Source organism: Crocodylus siamensis, chromosome 3, assembly GCF_052110815.1.
Source record: "Crocodylus siamensis isolate JL-2025a chromosome 3, ASM5211081v1, whole genome shotgun sequence".
NCBI lineage: Eukaryota > Metazoa > Chordata > Crocodylia > Crocodylidae > Crocodylus > Crocodylus siamensis.
In genome coordinates this window covers 125270486-125286204 of record NC_143397.1, presented here as the reverse complement: position 1 = coordinate 125286204, position 15719 = coordinate 125270486, and the positions used below count along the sequence as shown (strand labels likewise).

Sequence of the window (15719 nt, the reverse complement as noted above, 5' to 3'; positions counted from 1 at the left end):
AGACAGACCCAGTGGCAAAGCCATTTCCATCTGGACCAGACCAGCTTCACGTCACCTATCCACCCCAGAGGCCCTGCTGGCGACCCCCTCTGGACAACATCTACTGGACAAGGACCCCTTCCAGCCTGGATAGGTAGATATTGCCTGCATACCTCCTCCTACAATTTGGACTCTCTCTCTCCTCCTGGACTTCAGTGACTTCAGCCCCTGTACCAAGCTTCTCTATCCCCTGCTGCTATTGTGTGTGGGTGTCTGTGTGGGTCCAAGGGTACCGATTTGGCATTGTGTCACCATCTCCCCTGTTCAATAAAACCACTGTCATTTGCAACCCCAAGCTGGATCATGTTTTACTGAATCCCAGTCCCTTCCCTATCTTAAATTCCAGCCTCATTCTCGCTCAGCTCCAGTTCCCATCCTCTCTGCTAGTTTCCCCATCTCTTCCCAATTCCATCTCCCCTTTTCTGCCACCTCCCAGCCTCTCCTTGCCTTCCTGCTGTCCCTGCTGCTTTTTCTGTGATTTTCTTCTGCCCTGTCTCTTTTTTCAGGCTTCCCCCTGCAACTTCCCAGCTCCTATTAGCTGTCCTGCAGTTCTCTCCAGCTTCCAGCACCTACTGCTGCTTTCTGCAACTTCTCTGGCTCCCCACACCTAGAGCCTCTCTTTAACATCCACACTTTCTGTTAGACCCATTTTTCCCTCCTCTCCCCATCTACCTTTTCAGCTCCCCCGTAGCTCTGGCTCCAGTCCCAGACTCTGTGCCAGCGTGCTTCCCTGCTCTGCAGGCTTTGTCTTTTAATCAATTAAGATCAATTAACCTAAAGTTACCCCCCAACCTCAGTTTTTCAGCCCAGGCCCCTGTAGTCTACTGGTACTAATCCCAGTCCTGGTAACTTTAACCCCCTACACTTCTACTTTCTTACCTTAACCTTTCTCCAGGTATCCCAAGTACACCAAGCACATACATACATACGTATCACAACACCCAACTTAGGAACTCACTTGTGTGTATGTGTAGGTGGGTGGTATGTGTGTAAATTAGTGAATACACACACACACACACATAGATATAGATATTGTGTGTGTGTGATATATGAATTAGTAATCCACATATGTGTATTGAATGTGCAGGTGTTGGAAACTGGTAACTGATTCTGTCTAAATTTGGTGTGTGTAGTGTGTATGAACCCAGGCTAGTTATTTTGAACATGTGTGTATCTGAGTTGCTAGTGTGAGAGCGTGTGTGTGTATGTGTATATATATGGCATTGTGTGCATGATATACGAATTAGTGATCTGTGTCTAACTTTTGGGTTGTATAGTGTATGTGCCTGAGCTAGTAGTGTGAGTGTGTATGCCCAATAGGGGTGTATGCACCTAGTGAGTGTGTGCTTAATTGATTTTATGTGTGCATGTGCAATTGTACCCCACACCCTCCTGTCTAACAGCGCAATATTGAGATCCTGAGCATTGGTTTGACCCCTCAGAGCAACACACTAGGCTATACTACATGAGACGTTTAATGTGCAGAAGGCTAATCCTACTGTGCATTAGCATAACTGGCAAAAACTATGCTAATGCTCAGATTTGGTCTAATGTGTATTAACATCACTTAAGAACTGTTCATCTGAGCTAATGTGCAGTAGACGTTGATTATGGCACATTAAGTTTAGTACCCATCATTACAGGTACTAAATGTGCCATAATTACACCACAGTAATGCACCTGTGGACATACCCACTGACTCTAAACTGAATCAGTGGGTGCATGTACGTGTTCATTAATTTGCCATAATTAGTCAACACAACTAGCATGCAACCAACAGGTAACTTCAAAGAAGTGCTTTTTTATACTGCATTAATACACTGTCAGTAAATAACCAAAAAGGATCTAATTGAGAGGCAGACTGATTAAAATGAAAAGAAAAATAGCTCTCATCTCCCTAAACTGCCTATTTATCTACCTGTCCATCTGGCCTAGATTTAAAGTTTCTTCAAGAATAAAAATCTATTTTTTTTGTTCTGTAGTCCAGGAGGCACTACTATAAACAGCCCAACATTAAAGTAAGTGTGTTGTTCTGTGCAATATCATCTCTTTTTGTGTTATGATCTTCGCAGTTTTGAAAGAAAGCTGATTGTTCCCAGTGGGGGCGGGGAGGGTTTGTAGCTAACATACAGGACATGTGACTTTTCTTAGTGCTTCAGTTTTGCTACCATGTAACATTACAGAAAATGAGCTACTCCCTACCTCTGCTACATGCAGTAACTGGGGAAACAGTGCCCTTAATTTCAGAACAGCAGTGAAAGTACTGCATAATGGGGAACTTATTCCAAGCTTCACCTCAGTGACACTGCTGCAGACCTACTGCTTCTATCATTAGAAGGAAAAATGGAAGGGCAAACATTCTCCATTTAGATGCTGTTCAGTACTTCAAGCACAGTTCAGCAGGACTCCAAGCTGGCATGCAAGATCTGAGCAAACAGAGTGAAGAAACCCACTGCAGACAAACATGCCTTTAAACTAATTATAAAAAAGGCTTTTAAAAATTAGATGCGTGGATAGAATTCATGGCCAGTGTTGCCTTTCTGAAATAGGCTTAGCTGCTACCATTCACAGCAGAGATTCTCAACCTTTCTGAACTTGAAGGACACTTCAGTGGACTTGAGGCACCCTCTCCATCCACAATCTCTGTGAACAGAGCAGCACCCCATCACAGAAAAGATAAAACATCTCTGTGACAGCACTCAGCTCCTGGCAGAGGAGTTGGCCTGTGGGGGTGAAGGAATCAGCCAGGCAGGGCCAACCCTGAGCCTGCAGTTATCTGCTTAACTCCTCTCACTGTGACACCCTTCAGAGGATCTTTGGGCAGTCTGGTTGAGAACCGCTGCTTTCCAGTCACAAGAAGCCCAGCCCTTTCTGACCTAAGAGAGGACACTGTAGGCACCCTGAGAAAGGGCTTCCCTCAAAGCTCTAGCCATGGCTGGGCTCTTCTGCACCCATGAGTGCCTGGTGCCTCCTGAATCTGGGGGAGCACCCACAGAAGCCACCAATGGCGGCGACCCTGTCAGGGGGGGCACCAGCCCTAGTGACAGCATCAGTGTCAGCCTTTGGGAGGGGGCACATGCACCCCCTACTAGTCGCCTATATCTGCACCTGCAGCTGATGGTCTACTTTGTCTCTACGGTGCCCAGAGTGCTATTCTGCCTCCCCCACCAGTCCCTTGAGTCCCGGCGAAACAGGTGGGGAAGGGGGAGGTAGACAGGGAGAGGTCCTCTTCCTCCTATTTATGACTTTGTGATGGAGCCAGATGCAAGCAGGCAAGGACACACCTTTCCACCCAGTGCATCATCCAAGCGGGGAGCTCCTCCTACAGAATATGGAGGGAGTTGCCCCTCCAGCTTGATTCAAAAAAGGACTGGGCAAATTCTTGGAGGGTGTCAGCAGGTACCCAGCACAGGAATGGGGGGCAGAGCCTCCCAGCCAGCCTTTTCCAGACCTTCTATGCCAGCCTACTTGACACAGATTGGTGATGCGGGCCATGCACCCACAGAGCAACCGGCAGCCCCCGCTGTTTGCAGATGGGGCTGCTGTGTACGTGCCAGCTGAATTTGTGGGACAAATAAAAAGGAAAACCAGGGAAAGGAATGAGGGTCATGGGTTCAAAACCAGTGCTCCAAGGTGGGGTGGCATAGAGCAGAGCAAATGGGGCAGCGCCCACTCACCCTTCAACAGATCCAAAGAGCCAATGGGCACCGCCTAGTGACACTACCCTGAGACATGAAGGGATCAGGGACAGAAGAGTGGCCCTGGAGTCCCCCCAGGCCACAGCCACCTTTCTGCTCAGGGAAGATCCTAGCTGGGCTGGGGCCAATGTTGCCAGGTTTTGAATATGAAATGATCATGCTGGAAGCCAAATTATCGTATTTTCTGAAAAACTATCTATTGTACACTGGAAAAAAATAAGTATGCAAATAAGTCTTTTTTAAGTAACATCATGTTGCCTTATACTGTTATCATCACATTAGTACATGTCTGGAATTTACAAACGAGGCAAGCACAAAATCCCTTTGACTTGCTATTGATTTAAGATCATATATAGCATTCAAAACGAAGCTCTTATTTTATTGCGCAACAAGATTTAATTATGCAATGATCATTGTGCAGTTACTTTATATTGCTCCCTGTAACTTGCCAGTGAGTAAGAACTGGGTCATCAAAGTTGAAGTGTTTCTTTATTTCGAAGCCAGAAGGCAAAATCAAAGTACTGTCAGCAAGCCCTAAAGTTGGTTAGAAGCAGTGTTGTAGGTGTATGGTAATTATTGTACTTGTACAATAACTTCCCCTAGTATGATGTGCAATCAATAATAATGAAAGTATTTAAAATGTATCATAATTTTGAGGCAGCTGATTGATGTAGCATATACAAAACCCCAAGTCACTGTTAACTGACTTTTGGTTTGTTTTGATTTTTTTAAATTACTTCATGTTCTGGGTCAAATCAGCCAAATCAGTTGCAAATCATATTGCTTGAGCAGAACTCAATTGTTCTTAACACCACACGTGGCGCTACAACTGGCGAGCATCCTCCATCCCAGGCTCTCACCTTGGGACTTCAGATACCCGCTAATCTATTGGCAGGTGTCCTCCGTGAAGGGCCCCCCCCAACTTGATCTACACTTGAACTGACTTTGGGCTCTGCTGTCCCCACTTTCTTGTGTTTGCTCACCTTGAAATAAAGAAATGCTGCACCTTTGATGACCCAGCTCTCATTCACTCACTCACTGAGGATTTACAAGCAAGAGATATAAAGCAAAGAAGAAGACTTATTTGCATTTTTTTTTCAGTGTACAATAGTTTTTCAGCAAACATGATCATTTTGAGCTTCCAGTATGATAATTTGGCATTTAAGACCTGGCAATGCTGGTTACACGCCCCCAAAAGTGACTTGGGCTTTGCAAATGCTGCATAAATTACCTGCCTCAAAAATTATCCTACATCACGGGCGATGTGTAAGGAGGGCACGGGAGGGCATGTGGCCCCCCCGCAAAGATTGGCCCTCCTCTGGCCGGGGAGTGGGGGCGCCGAGAGAAGCACCAGCAGCACTTCCAGGTTTGCTGCCGGCACTTCTGTGGTCAGTGATCGGCGCTGGTGGCCCCCCAGCTTCAGGGGGTACCAGTCGACCATGTCCTAGATCTTGAACGCTTTCAGTATTATCTATCCTACACTGTACAAGAGATGAAATTGTTGTTCAAACAGAATCATGCTGGTCCACGGGGTAACACTAGGAATGGGGGGAGGGGAGGGGAGAGGAAGTGGAGCAGGGCGGCCTTGAACTCGCGAACCACAACCCCCTCGGAATTGCGTCACGGGGGGGTGGGCGCTGAAGCCCGCCACCACGCAGACGCACAGAGGCCCGACCGCGCGCCCCAGACCTCCTCCCGCCTCCCAGCGGGGCCAATCGCGGCGCACTCCGGGATAAGCAGGAGCCCCGAGCGGGACGACCGAACATGGCCCGGAGTGACCCGGGGCCGCCTCTCCTCTTTTCCGTCCTTCGCGGATGAAAAAAAGAGAACAGCGACAGGGCTGTTTCTTAGGGTGTAGTGCTGGTTGGCCCGCGGGTGGTGCTTGTACCCGCATGTGGCTGCGGCTGGAGCCTCCGCTCCGCGCAGGTGAGTTCGCGCGTCCAGGTGCCTAAATCCACTTGGATGTCCAAGAGGTGAGAGAGACTCTGGCTGGATGTCCTCACACTCCTCTGCTCTAATACGATCCCATTTTCTTTTTGTGTGTTTCCTTTTTCTCTAAATCCTCTCTTTTTGGCATTTATTTAGTGAATGTCTACTTATGTCATTCACTTAGGTTTTTCACAAGTGATTTCTACTTCTTGGTCTTTGTATCTTTGAAAAGTGACAGCATCTCCATTCCTGACCTTCTCTTTCTATAATTGACATGTTTTGTTAGTATTATGTTAACTTCCAGTACAATATCCTATTTACTTTCTAATGCTTCTCCATTTTTTTCTTGTCTTAACCTTATTCTGCAATATCTCCATCTTTCCTGACCTTGATATTTTTAGTTCATATTTTGTGGTTAGTAAAATAAAACAAAAGTGTATATAGACAGATGCAGTCATCTAAAATCTTGCCCCTCCCTCCTGTAGACACAGTGATTACTTCCTCAGAGATTCTCACACCTGCTCCTTCCTTGATTACCAAGAATCACTCTGGCAGGCAGTGCTCTTTGGGCAGATGTGATCTCTTGTTAGACCAGCTAGATTGCTGGAAAAATTGTTCTTTGCAAGCTTGTGGGCATGGGTGCCCTTCCTGAGGCATGGGGAGAGCCTGCTAATGTTCATCTCCTCTGTAGGGTGCCATAGAAGCTGAAGGCAATATGTAACATGCAGGTCTGTGAAAATGCCAGTGAGTGGCAGGGAAGATCAGGGGATGGGAGTTAGTGGGTGGAAACAGGTAGGTGGAGAGGAGAAGGGATGAGAGGTAACAGGTGATAAATGTCTACAGGTGATATGCAGACAAGGTCTCTGGGTAAATGTGGTATCTTTTATTACGCTCGCTAAATAATTGGAAAAATTGTTCTTTGCAAATTTGCAGGCGCTAACACCCTTCTTCAGGCATAGGGAGAGTCTGCTGGGCTGCGTGTGTTCTCTTAGGTGGAATAGCAGCTTAAACCAGTATGCAAAATGCAGGCCTGTGAAAATGCCAGTGCCTGGCAGTGAGGATCAGAGGGGATGGGAGATGTTAGGTGTAAGACACAGGTTGGTGGGGGCAGGGAGGGGGAAATGTTGACCTGGTGATAGACTTGTAGCTGGTAAAATGTACAGAGGTTACCTGGGGTAGCTTCCCTGGTACACCAAAAGATCATGGGCATGTGCCCACATTGGAACAGTTACTTATTAGAGGGGGCTCGCAGGTGTGTACCAACTGATTCCTCGCAGCTACTTAATAATGGAGACAGGAGTGAAGGGCAAGTACGTACAGGAAAAGGAGTAAATGCACAGGAAATAAACACTTCAGTTTTGGTATTTACCCTGTGCCCTGCAATATGTTCACCTGTCTGAGAGTCCATGCTTGTTTTCTGTTGTCATGTCCAGCTATATGCAAGTGGCAACCTGGCCTTAGGCTTTGCTTTGTTTCTGCCTGTGGCAGGTTTGTGTGATGCATCTGTCCAGATGAATTCTTCTGGGAGAGAGAAAAAAAAAAAAGCTCTGCATATTGGGTTGTCCTTAATTTTAGTTTAAAAAATACATTTAAGAAAAGGGCACCGTTAAAAAATAAGTAGCTGAAGAAAAGCCAACTGCCACTGTTTTGGAAGACTACTGTTAAGACCTTGAACTGTGTGTTTACATCCTTGGGGTAGTATGAGATGGTAGAACCTGTGTGTTCTCCATCTTCCCTAATGCTTAGGTACTTGTTTTGTTTTCCATTGAGAATAACTGTGGATTGAAAAAGTCTCTAGTCTGTCCATGATCCTTTATTTACACAGGAACATAGGACTGGGAGGGGCCTCCTGCATTCACAAGCCACTATTCTGTCAAATTACCACTCCATATCCTGATGTACAACTATAAGGCACAAAACCTGACACACCAAGAACACTCTGCAGCATGCAGCAGGGCAGGCATTTCAGACATGTGGCCTATTAGACTATGGGCCGGCTGCAGGAAGCTAGAGGATTTGGCAAAGTGGAGGGGCCTGCTGCAAAACTTGGGGCCTCTGGACATGACAGTTGCCAGCTGAAGGGCAAATGAGGACTGACACAGCCCTGGTCCCCAATTAAACTGTTTCACTTGTTGCCACTGCCTCAGCTCTACTTCCCTGGCTGTTGGTCCCAGTCACATGTGCTGGAGCAGAAGATAGAGCTGAAGCTGCAGTCACGGTGCAGGGCATGCAGTGGCAGGGGCTAGAGCTACCACTGCATGCCCTAAGTCAGAGCCATTGCTACTTCCTAGTGTGTGGGCTGGATCCACATGAAATGCAGGTATGGCCCTGAGCATAAGATCAAGACCCATTAATCAGGAACCTCTGAGTTTTTTTTAAGAACCACCAGTGAATCAGTGAGTGCACTTTAGTTAACCCCCAGCTGCAGTTGATGTCCCGATTCTTTTGGAGGAAGGTCAAACAGTTCCCATAGGTGAAGCAAGTGGGAAGAATGATAAATCATTCTCCCTTTGAAAGGGGAGGAAAAAATTAGGTGGCGCCTTTAATTGTATTGTGCCTGCGGTATCATTTCCCAAGAATACATATTAAATTGCAATTCAGTCTTCAATAGATCTCTATAATTGATGATTAATAGTTGTAGGAGATACAAAAATTAAACTTTTTGCTACAATATCCAAGGAGTATTTTAATTGACGAGTATGCGCTGAAAGATTTATTTCTTTTCGGTAATTACTTTTTCCAGCACCCATGGGAACGGTGACATGGGGCAGGTACAGTAATATTAGCAGATATCTCTTGGTACAGCCACTCTTAATTTACAGAATGGCTTTAAACTAGCAAGGGATTATTCTTACACAAGTTACCTTCCATAAAGCAGCAGGGAGTAATAGTCTGTCTTATCAGTAAACCACCAGATTGCTTCATGCTTTTACCTGTACATATGCAGCTCTCCTTTCTCCTGGAGGAAGAGAAGGGAAACAGGCTGAGTAATGTTTGTCATGGTTTATAAGTCATCAGAGCAGGCTGTCCAATGTCTAGGTGACTAGTGGCCACGTGCCCCATGGGCTGTACCAGTGGTGGCTGCATACTGTGCAGGTCATAGTTCCCCTAGGCTTTACCCCAACTGCATGGGCTAGTGCTCTTCCACCTTGTTGCACCCAGCAGGTGCTCCTGCATCTCACTGTCCTGTGTGTGAGAGCTGACACCTTGTCTCCATGTGGTGTGGCACAACACCCCTCCTCACCTGCAGCTCCCTGTGATTTCCCCCTGGGACTCCAGGCTGCCTGATCCCCTTGCACTGTGGACTGTGTGGTACTGCACCGCTTTACCCCCTGGGGCTGGGTCAGGCAGTGGAGGGAGGAGGAGCCCCAAGATCCTGACTGCTGTTGTGGTGGCAGCTGGCTGGGAGCCTAGGGGTTGCATGCCACCCCTTTGCAGGCTGCCAGTTGGGCAGTCCTGCATTAAAGCTTGGGCAGCTTGCATTTGAAGGTTTGCAGTAGCTGGATGGGCAATGCATGCAGTGCTAGAGAGAAATCATTCTGAGCATGTGGAAAAAGACTCTTAAATTTGAAACTTGCCTGTGTGCATATTCAGTTATCGCAGTAACTAGTCATGACAAGCGGGAGTGTTCAGAACAGTTTGCTGCAGTTTTCTGGCAGCAAGGAAATGGTGGCACAGCAGATTAATTTACAAGATGTATAGCAGAGAGATTTGTCCTTTTCACTTACCATTTCCAGAAACCCTTCTCCCCTTCTGCATAAGGGTATTTATGAGCATGGGAAAATCAAAGATGAAAAACATAAAATTAAAAAAAAATTTCATTTATTTTTTTCTTTAAAACATAAAATTAAGGTGCAGGTTGTAGTGAAGAGACAGAGTCCTTTAACACCCCCCCCATTACAACACTCTGGAAGAATTATATTTCATATTTACAGCAGGTCTTTTAAAGCTATTCTCTGATTTCAACAAAAAGTATTCATAGACAAAGACGTGTCCAAATCAGGCCAGTGAAATTACATGTTTTTGGTGCTGTTAAAAATACTCTGGTTTTGAATGATCACGTAAAAAATAGTATTCAGGATTTGTTCCTGTATTAATACATTAAAGTCATTTGGACAAAATTTTAGCCAATTTCAGGTATTTGACCAGAGTGAAGACCTGCGTTGAGAGTCCCTGCAAGCTGGGGCCTTGGTATTTAATTTATTTCTTGTTGGCTTTCAGTGCTTCATATGAAATAAATCTGTCTTTCCTTTTCCTTTTTTAGTGTAGTTGGTCCTTAAAAAAATGGGCTGTGAAGTTAAAAGGAGGTTTTTGCTGCTATATGCCACACAGAAGGGACAGGCAAAAGCCATAGCTGAGGAAATATGTCAGCAGGCAAGTGCACGTGGATTTGAAGCTGATATTCACTGTATAAGTGAGACTGACAAGGTGAGATACTCCTTGCTGTTTTGTAAAATTGATTTTTAAGAGAGAGAGAGAGATTTTTCTCTATGTCCTTGTATAGTGGTCAGTAATCATAATTCTTTATGCATGAGCACAGAGAAGAGCATGTACTACCTGCAGTAAAATTCTCATAACATGCATGTCATTGATTTGGATCAGTACTAACAGGGAAAATCATAGCAAATTGATCACATATTAAGTTTTACTTAAAAGACCAGCGTATTAGTTTTTTATTCTTCTTCTTCTATGTGCACCTTTACAATAATGTTAAAGTGCTTTGAATGCTGAATGCTATTTGTGCATGCAGGAATGTTCAAGAGGAGGCTGGACGATCACCTCCTGCCCATGTCAGGGAACTGGACTTCATGATCTTGCAGGTCCCTTCTGGTCCTTTTTGTGATTCTATGAATAAACGAAATCAGAATTGAATATAGTCAACCCCTGATAAATGCTACATGCACAGAACCAGCAAAAACCTGTGGTAATGAATGAAGGTTACAGTACCTGAAGTTGCACGCAAGCAGAGCTTACTCGTTTTCTGATGGCTTTGCAAAGCACAGTGCCATATAGCTAAATCTCTGCCTTGCCCCATTTTGTGGTTCTCTAAGTGTGCCATTTATTTGTCAGATGGATAAAAATTAAGACACGTTTAAACAAAAATAGATGCCAGTGACTTGAAGGGAGAATGGCTTAGCTGGAAATAATTCTGCCATGAGCCAAGGGTCTGGACTAAATAACCTTGTGAGGTCCCTTTCAGACCTACTTTCCTGTGATCCTATACTCGCCACACAAGAGAGCTGGGAGCAGTTATGCCTCTGGCTCCCTACCCCTGGAGCACCGACTTGAGCTTCACCCACCCTCCAACCCTTTTCTTGATTTTTATCTGTTTTTTCAAGAGTTTCTGAAGCGTATCCCAAAAGATGCACTATACAGTGGGAATTTGTGCACCTTGTACAGTTTAGCTCCAGACTGAGCGTGGCGCTGAAACCCTCAGCAAGCTGCGTTCAGGCTTTGACCATACCTTGTATTCCCAGGCATTGAGCCAGGTACCTGGCAAGCCTGTCTTAGTTATAAAAAGCTGTATAATTTTTTGTTGTCACAAATCATTACATACATTTATGCAGCAAGGGAAATTGCTTTACCCATAATTGTCTGCTCAAATCATTCAATAATTGTGACATATAATGGTAAATTTACCCAGTGGACATTAAGTTGTTGACATTAAGCAGTTTGTTGCAGTGTCAGGACTGACAAACAAAGGAAAGGGTTGCTTGTTTTTGACTATTCAAATAGAAATTAGCTGTTGAAAATGAGAGTTGCAATAATAGAGTATGGCTGAAGAGCAGTGATACTATCCACCTATGACAGTTGATGGTCGGGGCATATTGTAAGAGATGAGCATTGCAATTTTTGTTGCCTGTCTGTAATATGCCAGTGCTTAAGGGCCCCTTGAGCTGGTTCCATACAAGTGTAGATCCCAAAATGGCAGCTCGGTCTCCGGGCAAGGAGCTCTGTGCCTGTGCGACCTCCCTCTGGAGAGTCCTCTGGCCTAGCTCTGTTGGCACTTGCTAGTTTATGCCACATGTGATCCATGGTATCAGAGCCATCATGAAAGTAATGACCTGCTGGGTAAGAGAGATGATTTAAATTCAGAATCACTACAATTCTTGGAAGGTGCAGAGGGCTGTTTCTGTTAATGCTTATTTAATTATGAATGCTTTGGAATAGGGCTTCCTTTATGAAGAATGTGTCTCTCTTTCCATTTACATTAGGGATTAAGAAAGGATCGGGGAGAGAGAATTTGACAGTCTTAATAATCCAAGGGAAATAAATAAGCAGAAAACTAACTTTTTCCTGGGCATCTGAGTTGGGTGAAATTAAAGAGGAAAAGAGGTTATTGCAAGCAAGGGCATTCTGCTTTTGCATGTCACCTTCACAGGAAATGTTGCTGTTTTGACATCTGAGCTTCTGTCTGGGAAGAAGTGCTTACTCTGTTTGATATTCAACATGTTGTTGATGCAAGAGCTGTTTGCTACCTGCAGAAGTAAGGGATCTTTCTGTCTGCTTCTAAAGAATCTCCTCCCTGCTCTGTCCCAAAGAGTGCTTTGTTTAGATTTGTTGAGTGGTTTTGAGAGGCTCTGGTGTGAGACATCTCCAGCCCTGTTCAGCTGGAGTGGCTTAGTGCTGGATTAAATCTGTTTTGGCAAGCTGGCACCAAGCTGTGTTTTACTGAGGAGATGAAATTCTGCCCAGACCAGACAATTTTGGATTAGAGCCTATGGAGGAAAATAACTTGAAACAGCTTTGTGGATCTTTTTTGTTGAAACTTCCCACGCTGTTTTGTCAGGCAGCCGGCTGAACCTGAGTGAAGATGCTTTCCATGCAGATAGAAATAACTGGGGAAAGGAGGGATAACACTGAGGCAAGATTTAATCTTAGGTTTGGTGGGGTCTTGTGTGAAGTCAGATGGGGTAATGTTACGTAAGGAATTACCATCTGGCTAGGGTTAGGCTTGTTTTGCCTGTGAGGAAGAGGATGCACTAATTTGTAGGTGTCTTCTGTGCTGTCAGTGCAGATATTCAGGCTTTTCTCACTGTCGGGTGAAGGGAGGCAGGCTCAGTTGTACCCCTGCTTCTTCACCTTGCAATGTAGCAGAAGCTTATACTGCAGAGTGCAGGGCGAAGCTACCACCCAGAACTAGCCACTTAGCAGTTGATCTCTAAAACAACCCCCCAAAACAAAAAGTTCACCCTGCAACAACAGCTTGAGTAACTTGACCATGTTTGGGGCACTCCAGTGGGCTCACTGAAGGGTTAAATCTTATTGTGCACACAAACTGGGACTCCTATTGCTACTCAATATGTTGATGGCTTTTGTCAGCATTATTTAATTATCTTCGTAAGCGGGCTCAAAGTCTAGGGTGCTAACATTAAGCTAGGTTTGTGGATTCCTTAGTTTCATGACAGGGACAATAGGAAATCCATGGCAAAGTTTGCAAATTTCTATGATAGGATGTATAGGAGGGGGGGAAAAAATCAAAAACCAAACAAAGCCTTTTGAGACCAAAATTGAGTGCCTGTGCAAGATGGAGAAAAACCTATCAGAGTCCCTTTGTTAAAGAGAATAGTCTATTAAGCAATCCTTTCTTTTGTTAAATCATGTGTCAACCACTGTAAATGGTGATTACTACCCACTCTCTCCATAGGGAAGTAAAGAGTATGGAAAACACAACTTTTTTTGATGATCTCAGGGCACCAAGTGGTCTGGTCAGTCATAAGCCGATGCTCTGGGCTGGCAGGTTGACTATGAGATCTGCTGTTCTGGGCTCTGTTTTACTTTTCTGGGGTCAGATTCCTCTTTCAGCAGTGTCAGGCTGGGCCGGACTGGATGAGCCTCTCATTGTTGCTCGTTGTGATGGTGCCATGCAGTGCCTTTGGCCTTAGGATCAGGTGAAAAGCTGAAAGAGAGAAAGGATGGAAGAAAGATGGAGGGCAGAAAAAGGACACACCCAGATGGAGGAGGCAAAGCCTGGTCTTCTATATATTAGGTCAGAGTTCTTCCTGATCTAATGATGAAGATCTGGTGTCCTCACAAGTATACAGACTTAAGTGTCCAGATGACTGTGGCCTGCTGGAAAAGAGGGCCTTCAGACCAAAGTCTGGAAGAGTCTATTCCAACTACTTTGGTCTCTGGATGATCTCTTTTTTTTTTTTTTTTTTTTTTAAGGTGTGAATGAAACAGACCATGTCATCAACATTTTATTCATAAATTCAGAGAAAGGTGGGGAGGGTAACTAGCACAGTACAAATGCTTGATTTTAGGAAAGCCAACTTCGATGTGCTCAGGGCAGTAGTCAGGGAGGCACTTGGAGCCCAGGGGGTAGCTAGTATGGGGGTCCAGGAAAGGTGGTCCTTCCTCAAGGAGGCTATCCTTGGGGTGCAGCAGGATGCAATTCCTCTGCGCAGGAAGGCGGGAAAAGGGTCCAAGAAACCTTCGTGGCTGAGCGTCGATATTCAGGCTGGCCTGAGGGCAAAGAAAAAAGTGTACTGGCGGTGGAAGCAGGGGGCAGGGACAAAGGAAGAGTACACCTCCCTGACCCGAGCTTGTAGGGATTTGGTAAGGAAGGCAAAAGCAGCCCTAGAGCTTAAATTAGCTTTTGGGATTAAGGATAACAAAAAGTCCTTCTTCAAGTATATGGGTAGCAAGAAGACGTCTTGGGGTAACATTGGACCCCTCCAGGGCAGGGCAGGGCAGGGCAGTTGGTGATGGACGTGCGAGAGAAGGCCGAACTCTTCTTTGCCTCTGTGTTCCTGTCTGCTGACAATGGGGTGCTCTTGGGTGATAGCGTAGAGAGGCCCAGGAAGGATGCGAGTCCCCTGACTGTTAGTTCAGACCTAGTTAAGGATTACCTGGAGGGCTTAGATGTGTCCAGGTTGGTGGGCCTGGATGACCTTCATCCGCGGGTGCTGAAGGAATTGGCTGGTGTCATCACAGAGCCATTGGCACGGCTGTTTGAGAACTCCTGGCACTCGGGCCAAGTCCCTGAGGACTGGAAAAGGGCCAATGTGGTCCCTGTTTTCAAGAAGGGGAGGAAGGAAGAGCCTGGCAACTACAGGCCAGTCATCCTCACTTTTATCCTGGGGAAGGTCTTTGAAAAAATTATCAAGGGCCACATTTGTGAGAGCCCTGCAGGGGAAGTGATGTTGAGGGGTAACCAGCATGGGCTTGTGCCAGGCTGATCCTGCCTGACTAACCTGGTCTCTTTCTGTGACCAGGTAACAAAAAGCTTAGATGTGAAGGAGGAAGTAGATGTCATCTTGGATTTCCAGAAGGCCTTCGACACAGTGTCCCACCCAATTCTGGTGGGCAAGCTGAAGGACTGCGGCATTGATGAATGCTCAGTCACATGAGTGGCAAACTGGCTCCAGGGGCGCACCCAGAGGGTGGTGGTGGACGGGTCAATGTCGACTTGGGAAGGTGTAGGCAGTGGAGTCCCGCAGGGCTCGGTCCTTGGGCCGGTGCTGTTCAACATCTTCATTAGTGACCTGAATGAGGTTGTAGAGAGCACCTTGCTCAAGTTCGCTGATGACACCAAGCTGTGGGGTAAAGTGAATACACCGGCAGGCAGGGACCGCATCCAGGCAGACCTGGATAGGTTAGAGAAGTGGGCGGATCTGAACAGGATGCAGTTCAACAAGGACAAGTGCAGAGTGCTGCACCTGGGGAGAGGAAACCAGCATTATGGTTATAGGTTAGGGGCTGACCCTCTCAGCAGCACAGAGGCAGAGAGATCTTGAAGTCATGATTGACTCCAGGATGAATATGAGTCACCAATGCGACGAAGCAATAGGCAGAGCCAACCGCACCCTGTCATGCATCAACAGGGGCATCCCTAACAGGTCCAGACAGGTCTTGCTCCCTCTCTGTGCGGGGCTGGTCAGGCCGCAGCTGGAGTACTGTGTCCAGTTCTGGGAACCGCATTTCAGGAAGGACGTGGAGAACCTGGAGAGGGTCCAGAGGAGGCCACTTGTATGGTTGGGGGCCTCCGTGGCCAGCCTGTGAGGAGAGGCTGAGGGACCTGAATCTCTTCAGTCTCCGCAAGAGGAGACT

The 15719-nt window shown here is 46.1% G+C and overlaps 1 protein-coding gene across 4 annotated transcripts in view; it reads left to right on the top strand.

Moving 5' to 3' along the window:
* Positions 1-5390: 5390 nt before the first annotated feature.
* Positions 5391-15719, top strand: part of MTRR (5-methyltetrahydrofolate-homocysteine methyltransferase reductase) — a 62630-nt gene continuing 52301 nt past the window's right edge. The window contains exons 1-2 of one of the 4 annotated variants that reach the window (XM_090039141.1): positions 5391-5663; positions 9936-10094. In XM_090039141.1, coding sequence (XP_089895267.1) covers positions 9951-10094 — 144 coding nt within the window. In that variant the 5' untranslated portion in view covers positions 5391-5663; positions 9936-9950. Of the gene's footprint in view, positions 5711-9930; positions 10095-15719 lie in introns of all 4 variants that reach the window. The other 3 variants (XM_090039139.1, XM_090039140.1, XM_090039142.1) reach the window with 3 other exon arrangements.